This window comes from Erinaceus europaeus, chromosome 14 (assembly GCF_950295315.1).
Source record: "Erinaceus europaeus chromosome 14, mEriEur2.1, whole genome shotgun sequence".
NCBI classification, from domain to species: Eukaryota; Metazoa; Chordata; class Mammalia; order Eulipotyphla; family Erinaceidae; genus Erinaceus; species Erinaceus europaeus.
Window position 1 is genome coordinate 75,078,853 of NC_080175.1, and position 25,521 is coordinate 75,104,373.

The 25,521-nt window shown below is 37.7% G+C and overlaps 1 protein-coding gene and 1 non-coding gene across 7 annotated transcripts in view; one reads left to right on the forward strand and one right to left on the reverse strand.

Annotated features, from left to right (window-relative positions):
- Nucleotides 1–25,521, reverse strand: part of PEX5L (peroxisomal biogenesis factor 5 like) — a 208,635-nt gene that overhangs the window by 98,751 nt on the left and 84,363 nt on the right. For 4 of the 6 annotated variants that reach the window (XM_060172018.1, XM_060172015.1, XM_060172017.1 and 1 more), the window contains exons 4-5: nt 14,764–14,868; nt 4,365–4,476 (exon numbers count right to left, since the gene is read on the reverse strand). In XM_060172018.1, coding sequence (XP_060028001.1) covers nt 4,365–4,476; nt 14,764–14,868 — 217 coding nt within the window. Of the gene's footprint in view, nt 1–4,364; nt 4,477–14,763; nt 14,869–17,202; nt 17,654–25,521 lie in introns of those variants that run through there. The other 2 variants (XM_060172021.1, XM_060172016.1) reach the window with 2 other exon arrangements.
- Nucleotides 2,859–2,965, forward strand: LOC132532885 (U6 spliceosomal RNA). The gene has a single exon (XR_009544808.1). It is a non-coding gene; the product is annotated as a U6 spliceosomal RNA (small nuclear RNA).

Sequence of the window (25,521 nt, forward strand, 5' to 3'; positions counted from 1 at the left end):
TAGACACCTGCAGACCTGCTTCACTGCCTGTGAAGCGATCCCCCTGCATGTGGGGAGCCAGGGACTCAAACCAGGATCCTTCCACCAGTCCATGCACTTTGCACCATGTGTGTTTAACCCAATGTGCTACTGCCTGGCCCCCTGTATTTTTCTTTTTTTTTTTTCTTCCTTTTTTGTTAATCTCCTGATCCTTTCTAGTTGAGGCAAGAATCAGCTTCATACACCAACAGGAAGAGGAGTGATCACTGTGGATATAATGGAGATGAGAGAAAGATCCTGGTCCCACAGAGGAGGCTGTATAGGAAATTTATCATAAAATGGCCTGAAAGTGTTGGCTTATTTCCTTTGAATTTTCCTGAGGGGTTGGGAGCTACTTTTCATTGCTAAGATGCTCTGAGAGATGAGTGTTTTGTGACCAGAAAGTCCTTCAAAGGCGGGTGGCAGAGGGGAGTGTATGGGTGAGAAGTAGCTTTCAGAGGTAAGCTGCCTGGCTTGATGTCTAAACTTTAAATGGGGCAAGCAGCCAAGATAGGATAGGATGCCTATCATTTGATCTCCTTAAATTTTTTAAACAGACATTTCCTGACCACTGTTGCATTGGCAAGAACTCTGGGTTCAGTGCAATTTCTTCTTAATAGAAGGAAGTAGATAACAGCCTTTGGAATACCATATAGATCTTTTTTGCCAATTGTACAAACAAGTAGGAGTTAGTCACTACCTCACAGACTTCTTTTAGAAGCAAATTATATAGGAATTGTCTGCTTGTATATAGGAAGCACATTTGCTACAGAATAATAACTGGTGAGTATTAATTTGATCTATATATGCTTCTCACCATTCAGAATAAATGAATTCCCAAAAGAGCGAATTGCAAATTCAAACTTGGCTCAGTAACATTCCTTCCCCTCTCCAAACTGCCCTCAGCACTTCCTGTATTTGTTGCGAGCTTTCTGTTCCTTTGTTCTTTTCCCAGGCAAATACTTGACACACCACAAAAGGCCCTATTTGCTACCCAGCTGATGAAGGGGGGTGGCTTGGACTGCCAAGCAGCAACATTTGAAACTGACAGACCCAGGGACCCCCAATTTCAAAAATAAACGGAGGTGTGACCTTCTCCTTTCTGGAGAAAAACTAATTATATTAGTATGTGCATGTGTGTATGAAAGCATTTTAGTTGAAACTTGAAAAATAGTCTTGTTGCTCTTAAGATAGGATGGGAAGGATGTGTCTCCTGATTTATGGGCTGTGGGTTCTGTACCCCCAAACTGTCATTCTCTTTCTTTTATTCTTCTGCACCAGAGTGACTCTCAGTGTCGTAGCTTCTGCACAGTACCGTGTCACCTCAGGCTTCTCCTGAGCATCTTGTGCTTCTTCCCTGCGGGCCAGTTAACCCAGACTGCCATCTCAATGGCCACTGTGCATAAGGGAAGGCAGCACAGGACAGTTTTAAGATTGCTTGCATTAGGGGGCTGGGTGGTGGTGCATCTGATTGAGCACAGACATTATAGTGCTCAAGGACTGGGGTTCAGGCCTCCGCTTCCCCCCTGCAGAGGGGAAGCTTCATGAGCGGTGAGACAGTGCTGCAGGTGTTTCTCTCTCTCACCTTCTATCTCTGCCTTCCCTCTCAGTTTCTGTCTCTATCTATACAGAGAGAGGGGAGAGAGAGAGAAAAAGAGAGAGAGAGAGAGAGAAGTTGCCTTCATTCACATTCTCAGTCAGCCATGTGCAAGCTGTATAACTTTGGGCGGGCTACTTGATTTCTCTAAGCCTTAGTTTTTGATGATCTGAAATGGCAATAAAACTCTGTTTCACAAGGGCTAGTGAAATAGCTCACTGGTTAGTGCGCTATTTTGACATGTGCATGGCCCAGGATCAAGCCCAGCCCCTACCACAGTGAAGGAAGCTTTGGTGCTGTGGTCTCTTTCACTCTTTGTTTGCCTCTCTACTTCACTGTCTGTATCTATAAAACAAACAGACAACTCAATTTCACAAGATAAAGCCCCAAATGAATAGCTCTTCTTACAGTTCTCAAAAGAGTGCTAAAAGCATGACAACAATTCCAATAAATAATTACTGCTGGTAGGAGGCTCTCCTCCAAACACTTCTGCTCGAAGTAATTTCTAGCTGCTTAAAAACCAACTTTCTCCAGTTTTCTGAAGGAATACAGCTTTATTGACACCTTGATTTTTTTAACTGTTAACTTTGAGACTTGCAGGATAATAAACTTGTATTTTTTGAAGTCATTAAAAAATTGTCATTTCTTAGAGCGGTAATAGGAAACTAATGTAGCTGAGGGCTGGGAGATAGCACAGTGGTTATACAAAGAGACTTGCATGCCTGAGGCTCTGAAACCCCAGGTTCAATCCTCAGCACCACCATAAACTAGAGCTGAGCAGTGTTCTTGTATAAATAAATAAATAAATAACAAATGTCAGTTTAAAAAAAAGAAACTAATGTAGGTGTCAGATCAGTGGTATGTCCCTTTCCTAGTCTGGGCTCTTCATCACTCCTCTTGAGAACGGATGTGAACATGGCGACAGAGCTGTAGGGGAACCACTGCAATAGCTTTAATTACTATTTTCTAGCTGGCTCTCAATATCTGTCAGCAGGGGTATTCTGAGGCAAACTTGAAATAGTTGCTAATCTCAGAAATTCTTACTGATATACTTCCATGTGTTGGAATTTCATAAAGATGGAAGGCGCAACACACAACCCCGGAATTTGGACTCTCCTTGCCTTTCTTTTCTCCTTTTCCTTTCTGTTTGTGTTGTCACTGGGGCTTTATGGCTTTGAGATGACTTTTTCAGATGGAATGAAAGAGACAGAGAGCTAGAAGGAGAGTTAGAAAGATCTGACTGGTGCTCGCTTTGGCAGCACATATACTAAAACTGGAACGATACAAAGAAGATTAGCATGGCCTCTGCGAAAGGACAACATGCAAATTCATGAAGTGTTCCATGTTATTATTATCGTTTGTAAAAGCAAGATCTGACTGCATGCACACTGAAGCTTCCCTCAGTGTAGGTACAATATCCAGGTGAGCTATCTTTCTGGCTGTCTCCTGGATTTCTGTCATATAAAACATAGAGGTTTCCAGCCTTCACTTGGAAACCTCACTCTGACACAGATGCTTTTATTTGCAAGCTTGTTTGCTGTAACTTGAAATGCAAAGATATAATATGAAAATACAGATCACATCAAATCAATGGGGTTTACAGTCAACAATATTTATACACCTTTCCCATATCTGGGAGCTACTCTCTTCCCTGATCCAGCTTTCTGGTCCTTTTTCCAGCCATGACATCATCTCACCAGACAATAACTTGGATCCACCTGCATTTCAGATTTCAGGATCAGGGAAAAAAAACAACTAGTATAGCCACAGGCCCTTTGGAATATAACTAAAATATGCCTACTAGCTATCTACAGAACAAAGACCCCCCCCCCCCCAAAATCTTCATCTGCACTACTCCAGCCTTTAGGTTCATGATTAGTAAACAATTTGTTTGGCTTTATATATTAACTCTTTTTTTCAGCCACCAGGTTCCAGATGCTAGCATGATGCCAACCTGACTTCCCTGGACAGACAACCCCACCAATGTGTCCTGGAGCTCTGCTTCTCCAAAGCCCTGTCCCACTAGGGAAAGAGAGAGGCTGAGAGTATGGATCGACCTGTCAATGCCCATGTTCAGAGGGGAAGCAATTACAGAATCCAGACCATCCAGCTTCTGCATCCCACAATGACCTTGGGTCCATACTCCCAGAGGGTTAAAGAATAGGAAATCTATCATGGGAGGGGATGGGGTACAGAATTCTGGTGGTGGGAATTGTGTGGAGTTGTACCCTGCTTATCCTACAGTTTTGTCAGTGTTTCCTTTTTAGAAATACAATAAAAAAATAAAAATAAAAAAAGAAAGATCTGACTGCACTGAAGCTTCTCTCAGTGTGGGTACAATATCCAGGTGAGCTATCTTTCTGGCTGTTCCCTGGACTTGTGTCATATAAAATATAAAGGTTTCCAGCCTTCACTTGGGAACCTCAGTCTGACTCAGGTGCTTTTATTTGCCAGCTTGTTTGCTGTAACTTGAAATGCAAAGATATAATATGAAAATACATACAGAAAGATGATTGATTGCTAGCAGTGATCCACTAATGTTCAGCAAGATTGGCTGGATAATATTCATCAGACTCTTACATAATAGAAAGTGATTTATTGGTTTATGCTGAAAAATATTTGCTCTAAAATTTCATTTAGGTCACAAATCTTATTCTCCACTTACAATGCATTGTGGACAGAAAATGTGCATTCTGTGACCATGAAGATGAACTGTATTCAAGGATCAGTTAAAAAATGAAAGAATTACCAGCAGTGTTGGATGTTACTGGCCTTGCTATTGCCTCCGACTTGGTTTCACAGAGAAAGTCATCGATGGAGGGGCTCAGGAGGGGTCTGCTTTCTTGCTGCTCATTCACCAGCTGAGAACAAATGAACAAAGGTGTCAAAGGGTTCTGTTAAATGGAAGATTCAGATGAGTTAAAATGCAGCCTTGCAACAAAATGAGAATAGCAAGCCTACCAAAAAAAAGTAAACAAATCAATAAGTAACAGGGTAGGGGCAAGAAAGGAAAACAAAATACCAAGGGATGGGGATGAGCTTTTAAGCACTGTCAACAGATTTTTGATGCAGCCAACTTCAAGGTTTAAAGCTCAAGCCAGTTTTGTCTCTTCCTACAGCAGCCTTAGGATGATTCTCTAATTTCAACCTATAGAAAATGACCTCTTGAAACACAGTTCCTGAGGGCCAGTCTCACTCTTCACTTGACCAACTCCCACTGAGCTCTTAGAACAGTGGCTTCACACTTCTGAACTTCTTTTTTTTTTTTTAGGACTAGTCAGTGTTCCATGGAAAGTGCACATGTACACATTCATGGATAGGGAAAGACACTTTTCCTTCCTCTCTTAAAAAACTGAAGTCACCTACAGGTACACAGTTTCCCTTGGAATGCTTTTGTAGAGCATAGCAAACACTATGTGGGGATGCTAGCAAATGATGGTACATTAGTTGCTTAGCTCTGTTGTAGAGATGCTTGTGAAAATCCGTACGTCAAAAAATTTTTCTCTAAATTCAGTGATACTTTCCCACTAGCTTGTTCTACTGATCAGCATCTATCAACTGTTTTCTTTTAGCTACTCAGCATCTCTTTGAATCTAGATCTCCTCATGTTCTGTTTCTATACTTAAGGGGAAAGAAATAGATATATGTTGTAAGAGTGATTAATCCTCGAGTAACTGTCTTAGATCTCAAGGAATTTTTATTGATGTTTCTTCCAATGCATGCAGTCATTTCACTTTCTACTTTTTTTAAAAAAAATCTATCTATCTATTTATTATTGGATAGAGACAGACAGAAATTGAGAGGAGGAGATAGAGAGGGGAAAGAGACTGACAGACACCTGCAGCCCTGCTTCACCACTCATGAAGCTTTCCCCTTCCAGGTGGGGACCTGGGGCTTGAACATGAGTCCTTGTGCACTGTAGTGTGTGTACTTAATCAGATGCACCACTGCCTGGTTCCTCATTTTCTACTTGTTATAAGGACATCATGCATCTAAAATAATTAGATTTAAAAATATTTATTTGCAAGATTGTGTTTTACGAGAAACATAAACTAACAAATGAAATGTTTCAGAGTGTCACAAAATCAAATGATTTTATATGACTATACTCACTTTCATGCCATTCTTTCTTTGTCAGTGTTATTATAGCTTTGAGCTTATGGAAGATGGCAAGAGGCCTAAATAGAGGTAAACACGAGAAGAAAAATGCAATTCCATGATGCTGAAGGAGGAAATATGGAAACATTTAGCAATGTTGGAGGGACTGAAAAATCAAAAGGGACATCTAGTACTGTTACGTAATCATATTATTATCTAAACTTGGATACATCTCAGATTTGCACCAGAGTTTAACATTTTGACAAAGAACTGGCTATTTGACTTTCAGACATATTAACCTGTGGATGTTACTGAACGATGAACATTGAGAAGGCTCCTCTTCTTTTATTCAAGTTACAGTGATAGAAAAGCCTTGTTCTAACTTTAAGTGTCACACTGTGTATGTAAATACTCATTTTCCTCTAGAAATCAGATTATCCTAAATTTGTTTCAATGGTAGCCTTGTCTAAGGATGCTCCTGTAACCCATGTGTTTCATTTGGACTCAGTTCATATAAAAACTATGTAAAGGATCTATGCATATATGTAAAGGATCTATAGATTTGCTCTTTTAATCTGAAGCCATGAATCCAACTAGTGTGATTCACGATAGTGATGTGGGTCTGACTTCGGTCTGACTTCACTCTGGGGTTATGACTGTGGAGTGAGATTTGATTCCTGTGGCACTATATACACTTGTGAAGGGGCAAAGGTCATCATCGAAAATGGCACCGCATCATTCTCATTGAAGATCTTGTAACAGAATTGCATCTACTGACCAGTGTCTTCACCTTTGATTCTAGTGTTACTGACTTACTGATTTACATATTCAAAGTGCAAAGACTAAGTCCAACTAATACAACTACAACTTTGAAAGTATAAATACAGATGCATGCTATCTTAACAATTTACTTGGCAGTCATTATTTCTCTTATTTGGGGGCAGATAAAATTTAGTCTGTTAGCTATGATTTTGAGAAATATTAGCTATAATATAAATATGATTTATGTTTCACAAAGATCCTCTGAACTTTTTATTTACTTTGGATGCAATTAAATTCCTTTACAATAGGAGAGGATAAATGATTGAGCACTAAACCACAGCTCTATGATCAGATATGTAGAATAAGTCAAAAGACTATATAGCTCCAGATGAGTAAGGTGTTAGACGAATTTTTTTTATTTTAATTTTTTGTTTGCTTTTTGCCTCCCTTTTGTTGTCCTTGTTGTTTTATTGTTGTTGTAGTTATGGTTGTTGTTATTGATATCATCGTTGTTGGATAGGACAGAGAGAAATGGAGAGAGGAGGGGAAATCAGAAGGGGAGAGAAAGAGAGACACCTGTAGACTTAATTCACTGCCTGTGAAGGGGCTCCCCTGCAGGTAGGGAGCCAGGGGCTTGAACCGGGATCCTTAAGCCGGTCTTTGTGCTTTGCGCCACATGTGCTTAACCCGCTGTGCTACCGCCCGACCCCTAATGAAATTTTTTTAATGGAAGAATTCTAGAAAGCAAGACTTATGTCTGTATGAACATCAAGATGGAAAAATATAGGGAAAGGCATGGTTATTAAGAGGCTGATCCTTTTAAGTTTGCTTTGTCAAATATAATGGGAAAATTTTTTTTTTAAGTCTGTCTCCTCAAACTCTAGGCTTATTTTCTGGAAAAAGTGCCTTTAGCACTTTTAAAGAAAAAAAATTTTTTTTCCAGCATAGGAAGAAAGAAATATCAAAGCTAAGGATCTTCAGAAAGGTCATATGGAGCTTGAGATTGAGGCTTCTTGTTTTTCCTAAAAGTTGTGCTTTGTAAGCCTGTCACTCTCCCACACCTCCTGTCTCCTTTCAACCACAGTTTATTGTTGGTCTGCTATTTTGCCCAGCTCCCATAACTGAGCTTCTCTTGTGACTCTTTCCAATAGATATACAGAAGATGAAGGAACAGATTGCTTTCTGAGTCTGTTTTTCAAACTAGAGTACAGTTTCAGTGACTGGGAAATATGGGAGTTGGAATGGGGTGAAGTGTCAGGGGCAGATAACCTGGAAAGGTAGCTATAGAGCTGAAGAGTTTTTTGGTTCTGATTTGAGACCTGGAAAGTGAAACAGGAGATATTATGAGTTTTTTTTTTAAATGTAATTTCTGAGGTCAGAGGCTACTCCTTACTCATACTGTCTTTATAGAAGAAGGACTCAGTCAGTGGTTACCAAATGGATCAATGTCTTTACAGAAACTGAAAATGCAAAAATACTTATCTCAAACAGTCCAGTTTTGAACTGTGTCTTCAGTTGGATACATTTAGAAATCACCATTTTAGCTATGATAGGCCATGTAAAGATAACAATAGACTTTTCCATACCCCCTCCTCATTTTAAAACAAGTTTATGTCTCCCCCCAAAGAATCAGAAATTGGACATTGAACATAAATCTTTCAGGTCATAAAGATAATTTATAATTGAACTGAATGTCTTCCTCCCAGGTGTTTTTTTTAACCTTCACACTCAAATCACATGACATTTATTATTTCAGCTTAGTGAGTTTCTCTTAGAACTTCTTTCAGTTTTAAACTATTTTATAAACTTACCTTATCTTTTTCCTTGAGACTCATCTCATCCTTTTTGCTACACAGTACACTGATATTAAGAAAAAAAAAACTAATAAAAGGTGAGTCAAAAGACTTTCCTTTATTTAATTAACTGAGTTGGAGTAGTTGTAATTTGGGTCCAAATCAGATGATAACTATTGAATTAAAATGACCCATTTCATTAGTTGTTAAGGTTTCTGTTCACATTTTGTTGTTTCACTTATTATCTTTCTCTACTCTCTTGTCAATGTTCTGATCAGTTTGAATCTTTCTACTGGTGATGGATTCTTACACCTGCTAGCACAATGTCTATGCTTCTCCCAGCACCATAATCTTGGTTGTATCTGTTTTCTTTCCTACTACACTATGGCTTCCTTGGAAGTAAAGACTTCAGCCAGTGAGTTTTGTTTTGTTTTGTTTTTGCATTCTACAGTAGCTGTTTAAGAAATATTTATTGGTTAATTTAGGTCTAGCTAAAAGGTGAATTGCACAAAATAATTACTACATGGACAATTTTACTTTCTTACTGGGTTATATATAGGCTAATGATCCTTAGAAATGATTTATAGTGGAATTTCAAGCAAATCTTCTTCCAATGTTATGTTTTAAAAAATTATCAGGAAGGGGTTGGAAAGACAGTAAAATGCTGATGCAATAAGCTTTGTCCTTAAGACTCCTAGGTCCCAGGTTTAATCCTGGCATCACCATAAGAGAGAGGTAAGCAGTGCTCTAGTTAAAAATTAAGAATAATCTTGGGGCTAGGTGGTGGCTCACCTGGTTAAGCGTTTACATTACAATGTGCAAGGACCTGGATTCAAGCCTCTGGTCCCCACCTGCAGGGGGAACACTTCACATGTGATGCAGGAGGGTTGCAGGTGTCTCTCTGCCTCTTTGCCTCTCTCTAGTTCCCTCTCTCTTCTCAATTTCTGTCTCTATTCAATAATAAATAAAAAATAAGAATAATCTTTATGCATAAAATGTCAGGAAACTGCTGCAGGTGCTTCTCTGTCTCTTTCACTACCTCCCTCTCAATTTCCTCCTGTCTCTACAAAGTAAATTAATAAATAAAATTTGAAATAATTTTAAAATGTGTGAATGCCTAATGAGAAAAACAGAAAGAAAGGCCTAGGTTTGCCCCTTCCACTGATCACTTGCAGAAGGAAACAAACAAAATGGGAGACCAGCTACTCTTCAAACCTAGTGGCACTATGCTATTCTGTGATTTTAGATCATTGATTACAGTCTGGAGATTTTTAGAAATGAAACTTACATGAACAATGGACATGGTAACAAAATTAAACAAAAGACAGATAAAAATTGCCTGTAGGAGCTTTTTGTCAAGAGTTCAAATGACTTGAAGCTTTATACCTTCCTTGTAATCATAAGGTCTGAATGAAATAGTCAACCTAATGTCTTTGATTTACTTAGATTTGGACTAGTTAGTTGATATGGTAAAGATTTACCACCACAAAACCAACTGATTCTTTTTTGTTTCTTTGTTTTGGTTTTGACACTGGGACTTTCCTGTGCCAAGCTGACTACTTTTAGATAGGAAGAGAAGGAGAGACACCACTGAAGCACTAGCCCTCAGTGCTATGTTACTCTGATATAGGTAGGCTCAAACCTGGGTCATTAGCATGGCAAGGCAAGCACCTTATCAGATGAGCTATCTTACTGCCCCCCCAAATTTAAAAAAGTATGTATTAGTACTATGTTCTGTGCTAAACAGATGAAGATAGTATCAACTAGCTGCACTAATAAATGACAGTCTTGTTAAAATGTTCCTAAAAAGTAGTTTTAGTTTAACTTGAATTTCTCTAATTTCAAAGTTAAAATTATTATATGATCAAACAATAAGAATTTATTATTAATAATATTATTTCCCACCAGGGTTATCATTGGGGCTTGGCTGCACAACTCCCTCATTCCTGGTAGCCATTTCCTGCCCTCCCCCCATTTCTTTCTTCTAGATACAGGTGAAAGACAGAGCAAGAGAGAAGGAAAGAGAGACACAGAAAGGAAAGACAATGCAGCACTGCTCCACTGCTCATAAAGCTACCTCAAGAAAGTACTCCCGTAGGTGGCCTCGGGCTTGAACTTGGGACCTCAAGCATGGTGAAGTGTGTATCAGCCAGTCGCATGCTGCTGCCCCAGAGAATGACTTAGTCATAATGAAAAATATTTTTTCCTTTTTATATAGTGCTAATTTCTTAAGCTCTGATATAAACTCATACAGACAAATTATTTGTTTATAGTGTCCATCATCCTGTAAGTTTTTAAAGTTTGGGCAATGCATTGACAAGATAATCCAACTAAAGCATTAGGTATCATGTTTCACTTAAGTAGTCACGATTTTTGAGGATAGCCACTGGTTACCAAGTAAGCCTTTTGGCTTGATCTAAGTGTCAACCAACTGACTACAGATATTTTCCTGACAGGATAGGAAACAGGCTTATAAAATGTGAATCTACTCAGGGGAAATCAAAAGTTACTAGCACTTACAGATTGAGAGATACTTAAAGCAAGTGTTTTTATAAAAACCCTGACAAGGTCAGTATAGTAGCCTTGAGAATGTTTCTTCAGTTGAAAATATTACACTTTCAATAGGCAGTAAAATAAATCAAAATGTGGTTGAGATAAATAGAAAAACAAAGTCCGAGTTTACAAAAAAAAAAAAAAAAAAAGAAATGTTCTTTCACAGAATGAACTATGTAGAACACCAGAAGACATGGTGTTCCATACAAAAAATAAATAGAATATTTATTTACCCTTGCTGAAAAAAAAGTTTCAGGGAATGTTAAGATGACAATTTCTGTTTTCTTATGAAAGGAAAATATTTGCTAAAGCCATTTTATTCTGATAAATAGTGATAATTCTTTCAATGATAAAATCTTCTGGCATCTAGTTTTCTTTCCTATTCTCAAATAATATTTACGTGTACTAAAACAGTCTAGAGAAGTACTGTTCGACAGAACTACAGTGAGAACATTGGGGGTCAGACAGTGATACACCTGGCTGAGTGCACACATTACCACACCCAAGGTTTAAGCCCTGCTCCTCACCTGCAGGTGGGACCCTTCAGAAGTGGTGCAGCAGTGTTGCAGGTGTCTCTGTTTCTCTCTCCCCTTCTCTACCTCCCCCTTCTCTCTCTGCTCTACCGAATAAAAATAAATAAAAAAGAAATGCAATGAGAACATAATTTTACATTTTCTAGTAGTCACTTCCAAAAAAATGTGAGAAGAAACAGGTAAAAATACAATTTGGGGTGAGGGGTGCTGGGGGATGAACCAAGGACCAGGAAAATGCACACTGAGCAGTCACTCTGGGTCAATTTTTTTAAATTCTTTATTTCTGAGAAAGGAAGAGAAGAGACAGGAAGGAAGGGGAGGCAGCACCGCTCTGCCTCACCATCTAGGGAGCTCCCCTGGTGCTGTCCATGGTGTTCTCATGCGGTGCTTGGAGTTGAAATGAGGGCCTTGTGCATGGTAAGGTATGTACTCTACTGGGTGAATTATCTTCCAGTCCCCGAAATAATTTTAATAATATATGTTAGTTAATTCAACATATTTAAAACGCTTCAACATGTAATCAACATTAAATTATTAATGTGATAGTTTTTCCCCCACTTTTTTTTTTTTTTTAAACTAGGCCTTCAACAACTGGCATGTATTTTGTTCTTATAGCACTTTTCAATTTGGGACAGCCACAAAGTACTGAATAGTTTCATGTGGTTAGTGGTTTCTGTAATGGACAGAACAATTATAGAGTTGTTTTTTTTTTCTTTCAAAGACTAGATTCACATTATTTTTTCTTCTAATTTCTCATCAATACACCCTTGCCTACATGGTATTTGTCTAGGTGTCTGTCTAAAAAAAGCATGAACTAGATAGAGCATTTACAATGTTCTTGACATATTATTTGCCAATACAGTTAAAATTATATTAAATAAAAAGAGTGACTCTCGGGGTCCAGCTGTTTCTAAGTTGAGGTGACCTGGCTGAAGCTTCTGCTTTGATCAATGCTCTCAACATACTACAGATGACCTCACCTTAGTGTTATTTAGTTCAATCCCTCTAAAAGTGATTGTAATGATCACACAACAGGAAAATGCTTGAATATCAGCTATCCCTCTGCTTAATATATAGAACGAACAGTTAGTAAATAACCTTAGAACTCAGTGCTGCAAGGACATTCTGTTTTTTACCAAGTTTGATGTTCCAGTGACCTTATAGAGGGAGCAGCTTGAGATATATCTTCTCTCTGAATGAGCAGCTGGCATGGACATACCAGAGCTGAGGATGAGTTAATGTGCTCAGCAGTCTATAGCACTATGCCACAAAGGCCCTTTACAGGAGACACTAGGACACATATGGCTTTAAGACACTAGTACATTGACACAAGAGGACAAGTAAGAATGTGGTATGGTACATGGACTGGATGCTGTGGTTGCCATGGGAAGTACTCACTTTTTCAGATCATTCTGCTGCTTTTTGGCTTGTGCACGCCACTGGTGCATAGCAGGGAAGAAGCCACTTGTATGTAGTGGAAAAAGTATATCAACTAATAAAACTGCATTTGACTGAGAAATAATTTTATCACAACTGTCACTGAATTAATTCCATTAAGATTATCAACACAACAAGTGCATTACGTTTTTATGAATCAGAGCTCCGCTTGCTGATTCATAAGCTAGCCAGTATGCGACAAGAATATGATTCATCAAAGAAAGCTTTATATTATCTTCATGCAGGAAAACTGTAACTAATACTTAAACAACAATCAATGCAACATTAGACAGGGATTAAAGAAGGAACTTGGAACACACACATGTTCTGAATATGAAAAAAATGATAATCATAATAATTTTTCTCTTCTATGTTTAAAAAGTCAAAAATAATATTTTGTATTACATTTGAAATCAAGATCACGTTATGATTACAATATTGGACCTCTGAAAAGAATTACTGGGTAGCACAGTAAACTACATGGTTGGGGGGGGACTTTTGGGACTGGAGCTGGTCCCCAACTTGGGATGTCCCCAAGCAGTGTAATAGCACAACATCAATTACAAATTTCGATGGGGCTCATCTACTGATTTATATGACTCAGTCATTAACTGAGAACACACAAAGAATTCTCACCTCCCATAGCATTCACTTGAGGAACTGTGGGCTGTATCTTTTGGACACAAGCTTACAAAGAGCAAGGGATCAATGTAAAACTGTTTATGTTTTACTGTGTAAATAAGTAAGGATTGGGATGTTGGTAAATATCAAGCAGGTTCCTTTCCAACGATTACTATGTGTCATTAGAATGAAGCTTCTTTGTGGGTAAAAAGCTCAAACATAAAATTTATTTCAAACTCCTGAGAATCTGAAAAGAACTTTTATTATTCAATTTTTGATGTTATATGTTATTTTCATTACAACATAGTGTTTGGAATAAAATAAAACCACACATGTTGGCAGCAGCTGGGGATGTGATATGCTGATATTCTAAAAATAAGCTGTCATAATTTTGCCTTTGCTATAACTGCCTTTCATGAAGACTGTAAATGGACATTTTTCTAATTCTAGACATGTTCATATAATCAGAACTGAATCACTGTATTTATGATTGCATTATAGAAAAAATGAAATGTTTAAGATAACAATCTAATCTAAATTATAAGATAAATGCAAATAAAATATTTTTCATTTAAAAATTTAAAACTGAGCTCCACAGAGTGGTGATGAGTATATTATACATATTTGTGTGGATTTTATAGGGTGTTTCAAAAGTCCCTAAGGACATACAAGATCAGATTCAGAATGTCTTTGCATACAAATGCAAACTTTTTTCTATGCTTATTATAATAAATGCTGAAAATGGCCTTCCTGTGCTTATAATAGAGATGATATTTTTGTTGACAAGGTCATTTAGTATAAGAGGGGTCACCAATGCCATTTTCTGCATGGGAACTCAGGGACTTTTGGCTCATTCCTGTAAATTAGTTGTCCACATAAATATGTATAGACATATATGTAGTATGCATAGTCACAACATAAATATTTAACACTTAAGAAAATTTAGATATTCTACGGGTAAACTGACATATGTATACAATATAACTTGTATTAATCCATAGGAAATTTTTTTTTGGTTGTTGTTTTTCAAATGTACCATTAAATTGTTATTTCTTTCCCAAAGTAGTTAGCAGGACTCCTTTATAAGGAAGCACTGTGTTTTATTTGCAAGACCATTTTTGTAAACTAAAGTTGAGCCATGAAAATTTAAATCCATGAATAAATAACTAAATGATGGAATTTTTTTTAGCAATTTAGTTTTAAATTTTATATTAGATAATTGTTTCATTGAAACTGAGCTGCATAAAATAATTGGTTCGAGTTAAGGTTTTTTTCTTTTTGCTAGTTAATCACAATGCCTGATACATTAACATATGTCAGCTTCCTACAGAAACCCTATGGGTCTGCCCACCTGTGATGTCATAGTTAGGAGGGGCTTTTCTTCAGCAGACTCCTCCCTCGGTATCTCCTTCATCACCATGGCAACAGCCTTATCTGCCGCCCTAGAGCCTTTTCCCTATAACAGTGAAATCAACAATGACTTGTGTCAGGAGAAATCTTTAACTTATTATTTATTACAAGATATTCTAATGTTTAAAAGAGCAATCCAATATAAATGAAGAGGTAGGCTGCTGCAAGTGAGTCTTGAGGCTTTTGGCTGAGGAGAAAACACACAGAATCTGAAAAAAGATTATTTGTGAACTTTTAGTTAGCTACTTTTTACACCTTTACAGCTGACATATTATATTTAATTTTAACATAGTATTTTATATGTATAATATATATATTTAAGGCAATATACATTAAAGGAACATATTTATTATAGTACTGGTGTAAAAGCAAAGTGAGCTTCCATTTGTACTCATTTATACATGATTGCTGTGTAATTGTGTAATCCCTAAGTGGTCTGAATGACAGGATCTTGTATTAGAAATTAGGATCAGAGTCTGACTCCCAGAGAGGGCTCTCTTGTCATTTTTTTGAGTGGATTGGGCATAAAAAAGAGTAAAGCTATCAGAAAATTTCTCAGTGACCTAGCACTGGAGGAATTCACTTAGCTCTGTGTGTATGTAGACAGTATGACCTTGCTGAAAAAAAAAATAATGCAATGCTCAATATCTGAGGTCAAAGAATGAAAAAATAAACCTAGTTTCCTTGGAGAACTCCAGAAATCTAGATGGATAGTTAATAGCTGAAAACAATGAAATATATATATATATATATATATATATATATATATATATAGTTCTTTAAATTTTCAAGCTCATACTAGCAGGGTTACGGGTTGTAAAGGGCTATCTTGGCTTTCTGCCTTTTCAGTTTACTAGATAATTAAAAGATATGGTATAGTGGGAAAAAAGTCACCTACCCAACCTCATCAAAAGCATTGCATACTATGTAAAAATTGAATAACCCTCAAACACTTTAAAAAACCAACCAACCAAACAAACAAACACACACACAAAAAAACCCCTTCCATTTTCTCAGGACTCTGGGCAGAACCTCTCTGGAGAAAATAACAATATACTGAGCATACATATGAACATCTGTGTTGTATACCTATTTGAACACAAGTGTAGCATATAGAAACTGAATCACAGAAAAGAAACAAAAATGGACAGAGGGGGCAATTGTTTAAAAGGGAATTAAGAGGTAGAGTCAGTATTCATTCCAGAGAGTAATAAAGCTTGATTATTTCTTTACAACAAAAATGATAGAACTACATGACTATTTTGGACTTATGTAGGACTTTAAGTACTTAGAAAGTTTATTATAAGAAGGTAAATATTTGTTTTTCCAGGTGGTGTCTTGCTAAAATGCAATGAATGGTAGCTTTGATTTATGGAGATAAAGGAAAGCCTTCAGTACAGTCACTAGATTTTAGAATGTATGGTTCTCTTTACAATGATGAAAGTTTGATTCTTTGGTCTTGACTTAATAATGAATAATAATGTGTTATTTATCACTTGACAGAGTATCAAATGCTAGACTTTTTTTCAAGAGATACAACAGTCGTAATTTTCATGTACATTCTGCAAAGTTTATATGGCCACAACCCTAAGTATAACTGACATAGAGGAAGAATAAAAGAAAGTAGTGACTTACTGTGTAAGCAATGGGGATGACTGATGATCCCACATTTTTCTTAAATGTAGTCATATATACCTCTTAATATAGAGATACATATAATGTTTAATCATGGGGAAATATTTTTATTACTCTGTTAAACTATTTAAGTTTTTCAAAATATTAAAACTTATGTGGATATAGCATTGCATGGTAGAAGCTTAGTATACCTTTTAAGCTATGCTCATTTAATGACTAAATATGATTCAAGAAATATATTTCCAGCTTATTATATATATATATATATATTTTTTTTTTGCAAAAGAGCAAAATCATCCATGAAGAATTCTTTCCATGCTCTTAGAAGTTCTACAAATATAGCAATAAACAAAGTGGCATGCTTATATTTAAATTCTTCATAATATATTTTAAAGTAAAGATCTAATGTTACAAGATCTAATAAAAAAATTCAGACTTGTTTCTTGGGCTAAGAAAAAAATGTCAATTGATAAGCATCTCAAAAAAATTTTAAGTCAATCTTTTAATACTGTATACCATTTATTTGAAATGCTACCAATCCAGAAACTACATTGAGTTTTTTCACATGTGCAACTAGAGGAGCTAGAATTAGCAACGGACATGCCATTTCACTAAAACAAAAACAAAACGAAACAAAAAATTAGTCCTTTCATGCTGAACTCTAGAAAAAAAAAAAGCAGTGGTCAGCTAGAAAGGATGTATAATAAACACATGCGGTGCTTTTGATTTCTTGCAGAAAACCCACCAAAGCCAAGGTCAGGTCACTTTTTTGAAGACAGTGCCACTTTTTCTTCAAGGTTACACCTACTACCTGAAAAGAGTTATGACACCCGTGTTAGTGCTTCCTAGCAACTTTGTTCTTTTATAGCCCTTTGACTTTTGAGTTATCTCCCCCCCACCCCATGTACCTCTCTGTTTTGTAAGCATGGGACAGGCTACCAGCAGAAGGGGAAGGGCTGCCACCATGACATGTCCGTGGCTTCAGAGAGCGGTGTCTAAAGCCACTGCCACATCAAGTGAACACATTCATATATCAAAGCAAGATTTCCCCCTGATTGGAGTGCCACCTCCACCTGGTATCTTTAAAGCAAACTGTGTTATTTCTGACTCCTCCATTTATCTTGTGGGACAATGTCTTTAGAATTCAGAAAGTGGCTGATAAATGATTTGGCAACTCACGAAACTATGCAACTGTGCTTATCAGTGGTTCTGACAGTAATATAACCATGCAGGTCCTTCCTTCCTCTTCCTTCCTTCCTTCCCCTTGCTTCCTTCCTTCCTTCCTTCCTTCCTTCCTTCCTTCCTTCCTTCCTTCCTTCCTTCTTTTCTTTTCTGGAATTCAGCATAATACAACATTTGTTTTTTTCAATATTTATTTATTCCCTTTTGTTGCCCTTGTTGTTTTATTGTTGTAGTTATTATTGTTGTTTATTGATGTCGTCATTGTTGGATAGGACAGAGAGAAATGGAGAGAGGAGGGGAAGACAGAGAGGGGGAGAGAAAGATAGACACCTGCAGACCTGCTTCACCACTTGTGAAGCGACCCCCCCTGCAGGTGGGGGGCCAGGGGCTCGAACCGGGATGCTTACGCCGGTCCCTGCGCTTAACCCGCTGTGCTAACGCCTGACTCCCATATTACAACATTTGTAAGATCTACACACTCATAATTATTCAGACTTCAAGTTCAGTTTTCTCCATAGAACCAAACTGAAGGATCAATATTAATCTATTATTTGAAACATTAGAAAGACAACAAAATATAATATACACTGCGTATAGAATCAGGCACATAAGTGCATTCAGGCCACATTCAACCTGTTTCCAAGTCATTCTTAGCAACAACAGACTAGTGAAAAATTTACAAGTTGATAATTACATTCTGACTCTTTTCAATAATTATTCATCCTATTTCCAAATAATGCTTCAAAATCAGTTCCCACCCATTTTTCTTTTTTAGAATTTTTTATTAGTGATTTAAGATTAATTTACAAAATTATGTCAACAGGGGTATAATTCCATACCATTCCTACTTCCAGAGTTCTGAATCACCAATCCCTCCACTGCAAGCCACAGCGGGTCTCCTAAGGTTGCAACATGGGAGGTTAACTATCATCTCTACAACTATCCCACCAATTTCTCTGTTTAACTTCTTGAGATTTTTTTTGTCTTTATGTAAAACAGCATCAACAAATGAGAACATTTTGATTTTCCGTGGTGCTTTGCTGTGAAAAATTCTCTGACCTTTTTTCTTTTTCCTCTTTAGTATATCAGTTTGCTTCTTACCAGTGAAATATTAAAAATGGAAGCTTTTCTACCAAATAGTAATTCTTGAGAATAATTATTCTCCAGTGGAGAGGCAATTGCAGAAGCTAGACTTTCCACCTTCTGTACCCCATAAAGAATTTTGGTACATATTTCCAGAGAGGGATAAATAAGGAAGCTTCCAATGGAGGGGATGGGACACACAACTCTAGTAGTGGAAACTGTGGAACCATATCCCTATTATCTTAAATCTTGTTAATCATTATTAAACCACTCATAAAAAAATTAAAAAGTTAACTTCTATTAAATGACCAGGCAGAAATGGATGAACTACAGGGAATATAAAGTGATATTATTAAGAAAACCCAATTATAGTTCAATTCTTTTTTCAAAAATAAAAACAGAATTCAAGAAACAGAGTACAAAGTATTAAGGTCTCAGAAGCTGGATAGCTGACTGGGAAACTACCAGAAGTCAGATGAGGAAGTGCTGGCTCCATGCCTGTATCGTGGAAAAGGGACGGAAACTATTTGTAGAAACTCCCATGTGCTGGGTGCTCTGTGAGGGGTTTATGTGCTTCATGAATGTCTGTGGGTTTAATTTGTGGACAGAGATATCACTGTCTTTACTAAACTGAACTCAGCAGTGTGATTTGGCTAAGCGCTCAAAGCTAGGATGTGATGAGGCAGGACAGGAACACAGACCCACCTCCTATGCTGTCTGTGTCTGGTCTCATTCCCGCCTCTTCCTTCTCCTGAGCCTGGAAGTGCTCCAGTCCCCTCAACCAGCCACACTAGCTGCCCTCCCTGGTGGCCAGTAATGCAAGGTGTTGATGTTATCACTCAAAGTTAGGGCAGCAGCTGCTTCTCAGATAATCATACAGTGTGAGTCTAAGCAAACATTTTGGAGAAGTATCTTCTTTGGTGAAAATGGTCAATAAGAGCCAGCCATGCATAACTTCCCTTACCAGCATATTTCTGACAATATGTTTTTTGCTGCTTCTACTCCCATGAAAGCAAACTTAATGCACTACTGGATGCACAATCTTTTGATTCTGTAGATCCTATAAACTTATAAGCATTAACATCTCTAATTCTCATTGCATGTCATCTCAATGTTAATAAGTACGATCTTTACTAGGATGTCCCTGAATTTTTTTTTTTTTTTTTTGCTACCAGGTTTATCCCTGGGGTTTGGCGCTGGCACTGTTAATCCATAGCTCTCAGCAGTCTTTTCTTTTTTCCTTTTCCTTTTCTTTTTCTCTATTTTATTTGACAGGACAGAGAGAAGTTGAGAGGGGAGGGAAGGTAGAAAGAAAGAAAGAAAGAAAGAAAGAAAGAAAGAAAGAAAGACAGACAGACACCTGCAGACTTGCTTCATTGCTCATTAAGTGTCCCCTTTCCTTGCAGGTGAAGAGCAGGGCTCGAACCTGGGTCCTTGTGCCTGGTGAGATGTGCACTTGAGTCAGTGTGTCACTACCTGGCCCTTGTCCCTGAAATCTATAAGGTGCATGGGTTACTTAAAGTACTTTATAATTCTATAGTTACATGGTCTCTCTATTAGCAATTTTCTTTCTTTTTCATATTTTATTTATTTTATTTTTGAGAGAGATGCAGAGAGAAACACACAGAGAGAGAAACACCAGAGCACTGCTCAGCTCTGGCTGATGGTGGTGCAGGGGATTGAACCTGGGATTTTGCAGCCTCAGGCATGAGAGTCTGTTTACTTAACCATTACGCTATCTCTTCCACCCTATTAACAATTTTCTAGTTGCAGATTCTATTACTGTTACTATGGAATTTGTAGTTAAAGTCCCCCCACCCCCACTACTCCTTGTGAACCTTTTTGTTTGTTTGTTTGCTTGTTTCTACCAGGGTTATTGATGGGGCTTGGTGCCAGCACAACATTTTTGATGGCTGTTCTTGTCTTTCAGGTGCAGAGCCTGGATAACTTTTTTACTTGGGAAGGGAAATATCATGCCAGGTGGCATGATCTCTTCAAACTCCAAACACAGGAAAAGGTCAGAGTACTGCTTCCTAGCAAACTCAGAAAAGGTCAGAGTACTGCTTCCTAGCAAACTCGGAAAGCTGGCTATCCCTGTCTATGATACTGACGTCTTTAAACCTAATTAAGTGTGCTTCTACAGCTTTCTTCCAACAGAAAATAAGAGTTTAGACCATGCTGGTGCTATTTCGGTTATAGTTATTTCATTATCCAATCCCCAGTGGAATGTTTTGCAAATCTTAAAGGTGGTACAAATGAAATGAGTTCAGGTTATACTGGCCTATCCTTGTTTCTAAGCATCCTGAAGGAAGTACAGTGGTCACTAAATGTAAATAATTTGGAGCCATGGACAATTTTTCTTTACTAGAAATTCTTAAGTCATAATGAATCACGAGTGATCCAGTGATTCATAGGTGCCTATTTAATTTAATTTTTTTCAGAGCACTGCTCAGCTCTGGCTTATAGTAGTGAGGAGACTGAACCTGGGAGTTTGGAGGCTCAGGCATGAGAGTTTCTTTGTATAACCATTATGCTCTCTCTCCCACCCAGGGCCTACTTAAGTAATGACATAGGGCATTTTAAAAACTAATTTAATAATGATTGACAAGACCATAGATTAAGAGGGGTACAATTCCACACAATTCCCACCACCAGAGTTCCCCATCCCATCCCCTCCAGTGGAAGCTTTCCTATTCTTTATCCCTCTGGGAGTATGGACCCAGGATCATTACAAGGTACAGAAGGTGGAAGGTCTGGCTTCTGTAACTGCTTTTTTTAAACAAGTACTTTCTCTCTCACTGTCTATATTTCCCCTCCACCATTGTTTTTCCAACTGACAGTATACTCATCTTCAAACTATCACCTGTCATAGGAAGTCTTCTGAGTAGAATGAGGAATGACATTAATTACAATCTGAACAGTTAGCTGCCGTGCTCTTAGTTGGTGTTATGTGTGCACTGACACTTTTTTGTTGTACCCTTTCAGACAGCGAATGTGGTGGTGGGAGGAAGTCATGGATAATTATTACTGGGATCTCAACTCTGAGTTCTAGTTTATAGGTGCATCTTTTCTCAACTTGAATGAAAGTACAGGGTGTCATTACTGTCCTCATGGATCTTGTGCTCCATTATTCAAAGGTATTTTATGCCCATGTTAGCGTAAAGACAAAGATAATCCAGTCTGGATTTAGTGTTATACATTCATATTATAATTAATACTCTTCTTCTTCCTCTTCCTCTTCCTCTTCCTCTTCCTCTTCCTCTTCCTCTTCCTCTTCCTCTTCTTCTTCTTCTTCTTCTTCTTCTTCTTCTTCTTCTTCTTCTTCTTCTTCTTCTTCTTCTTCTTCTCTTCTTAAAATCAAAATCACCTGCTGGCTTTAAGAGACATTAACATCAAATCCTCTTTAGAGAACCTTCAGAATACTCTGGGTACTATGTCCACCTTGGGTCATTGTCACTTCCCTGCTTCTTTGGTGCTTTTCCCAGAGTAGCTCATTATCTGAGGGGAAGTATGGAAGAAGCGGCAATCGATCTTCTTAGGTAGGACTCAGGAGATCTCTCCTAACAGTATTCACAGATCTTATGGGGGTACCCACTCAATAGCTTTCATCTGGTAGTTCTTAAAGCATTCTCAGAAAACCTGAAGCATTTAAGCCAGAGGGAGGAATCTTTGACTTGCAAAATCGATTGTGGCTCTTGACATACAACCTCTCCACCAGATCACAGGCCTCATGCTCTGGTCCTAGCCATCCAGGGGTACCTCTGAGGATGTGGAGTCAACCTATGCTTCCATTTCATTAAAAAGATCTGTATTGAAGGCTGGGCAGTGGTGCACTTGTTTAAATGCACACATTTACTATGTGTGAAGACCTGGGTTCAAGCCCCTACTTGCAGGGGGGCAGCTTTACAAGTGGTGAAGCAGGCCTGCAGGTTTCTCTCTCTCTCTCTCTCTCTCTCTCTCTCTCTCCCCTCACCTCATTTTTATCTGTCTTATAAAATAATGATAAATACATCTTTAAAAAATCTGTCTTCAGTGGTGAGAGATACTCATTGCTGCCTTCCCCCCTTTAAATTATATACTGTGTCAACTGAAGAACTGAAATGCTAAGAACCCCAAATTCCTGAGCTGTTTATGCAGATTGAGGGTCTTGTTATAATCCTTTATTTTAGGGGGACTGTGGTATACTTCCTTCTTTTCTTTTTTTAAATTTTTTGTTGATATTTATTTATTCCTTTTTGTTGCCCTTCTTTTATTGTTGTAGTTATTATTATTGTTGTTATTAATGTAGTTGTTGTTGGATAGGACAGAGAGAAATGGAGAGAGGAGGGGAAGACAGAGAGGGGAAGAGAAAGATAAGACATCTGCAGACCTGCCTCACCGCCTGTGAAGCGACTCCCCTGCAGGTGGGGAGCCGGGGGCTTGAACCGGGATCCTTACGCTGGTCCTTGCGCTTTCTGCTACCTGCGCTTAACCCACTGTGCTACCGCCCGACTCCTTCTTCCTTATTTTCTAAATATTCTTTGGCCAAGTATCATCAGTAAAACTGCCATCATGTGAGCAAAATTTGTGATTATTTCTCTTATTTCTCTTGAACTATTTTGCATTATTTGGCACAGTAAGACACTTAATGGATGCAAGTAATGGATAAATATGACATGATATTTAAGATAAAAAAATCAAATAATACTTGTCTTTGACAGAAAGTGGTTTTGAATGAAACACAAAGGACTCTGGGGAAGAAGGGGGGGAGTGGAGGAAGAAAACTTTGGGGGCCTGGTGCATAATGAAACTGTAGCACGTGTTGTGACTCCAGGGCACAGCACTAACCCCCCTCAGTAAAAAGAAAAAAAAAAGTCTTCATTAGACACAGAAATGAAATCATTCCAAACATCTAAATAAAAACTAATTAAAACTAATAAAGTGTTGCCAAGTAAGATGCTTAAAACTTCCTCTGAAGGATAGATAAGGCTTCTTTTTAATTATCGAGATCCATTATTTGTTCATAATTTACCACTTGCTTGTTCTTCTGAGAAAGTTAAACATTCCCCATCTCACTCCTAACGGTGTCTTCAAAGCTCATTTTACCTTGTTTTCTTGGCAATCTTTCTTGACACATGGTCAAGGTAACACTCATTTCTATTATCTGTACTGCATTCTGAATTAGTAAAGTTTTACTATCAGACTTACTCTGTTTAGTGTGGCTTTCAACACTATCATCTTAGTGTTGAACCTTTTCTATTATGTACCTGTAAAGAACTTTGCTACCAAGAGTGGTCTGAATTAAATATTGTTTCTTCCATCAGCCTTTAAAAAAAAATTGTTTAGCTCTATATTGACAATGACACATAACACATATTCAATAATTAAGCAAACGTTGAATAAGGTGCTAGGTTTTCTTTTATGCATTAATACATCACAAATTTTTTATTTATATTTTGAGAGGGTTTTCATGATTGTGTGAAATGTTGTAACCAAACTATCGATATATAATCCAAATAAAAGGATTATTATTGCTATTTTCAATTTCTTGTTAAATATCTCAGATGGTCTGCAAAAGAAGCACTTTGGCGAGGGAGGTCCCCCCCTTTCTATTATCCTTGATAGGACAGAGAGAAATGAGAGGGAGGGGGAGATAGAGAAAGAGAGACACCTGCAGACTGCTTCACCATTCATAAAGCATCCCCTGAAGGTGTGGAGCAGGGGTTCGAACTCTGGTTCTTGTACATTTAGCTGGGTGCACCACCATCCAGCCCCAGCAATACCATCCAGCCCCACGAATTTCCCTTCCTTCCTTCCTTCCTTCCTTCCTTCCTTCCTTCCTTCCTTCCTTCCTTCCTTCCTTCCTTTCTTCCTTTCTTTCTCTTTCTTTCTTTCTTCTTCCCTTCCTTCCTTCTTATTTTTTAAAGAAAAAAGAGAAATAACTAAAAACACTAAGTCCTAAAGATTACTTTGTGACTGTTTTGTCTTCAGAAAGTATACCCCCCCCCCCCCGCCCATACAAATACAAGTACTGCAGATGGTGTGTATCCTATCTAGTCAAATGGATGGAAGTCCCAACACTCACCAGAAAGTAAGGTATTAGAAGAATCATTTATGACCCTCAGGACTGGTTCCATGAATGCTGCTGCTGAATCAATGGTATTTGGAACATAGAAGGAGGTGATAACTTAGAGAGAAATTAGAAGGTTTTGAGGTCTGGTTTCCAAGAGTACATAAGCAGCCATGCACGTGGAGCATAGGAGATCTTACAACAGTGAAGGTTGTCTGCCATTTTGTTCTGATCTTAAGAGAGTTGAAGGTTGGTTGACCTCATAGTGTTGATAGTTGCTGGGAGAAGCCATGTACAGAACTTGGAATTCTTTATCATTTCTGTCTTTTCCACATTTTTCGTGCTTGGAAAGTTTCCCAATGTCGTGTAATGTAAAGAATTCTTGTAGGTAAATACGCACTCAACCCCAGGAAAAAGTTTGACTCTTTTACTAGTCAGTAATTAGATTTCTATCCCTCAACTTCTTGCTCCCAGTAAGTACAGTATATACATACCAAGTGAAAAAATAAACCACAAGAATGTCCTACCCTACCAAACTTTAAATACTGGAAATCATTATTTTAGAGCAGAGATCAAATGACTCCTTTTTAATTTAAAAGGGTTGAAAGAATATGTGGTAAGTATGCTATTATCAAATAATTGAATTTAAGAGAGCAAATTTATCCTGATGTCATAAGGTAAAATTACATTATATCCTTTTTCATTCAAGAGGATTATTAACTTATAAATTGGAATCCACTCTCTTAAGAT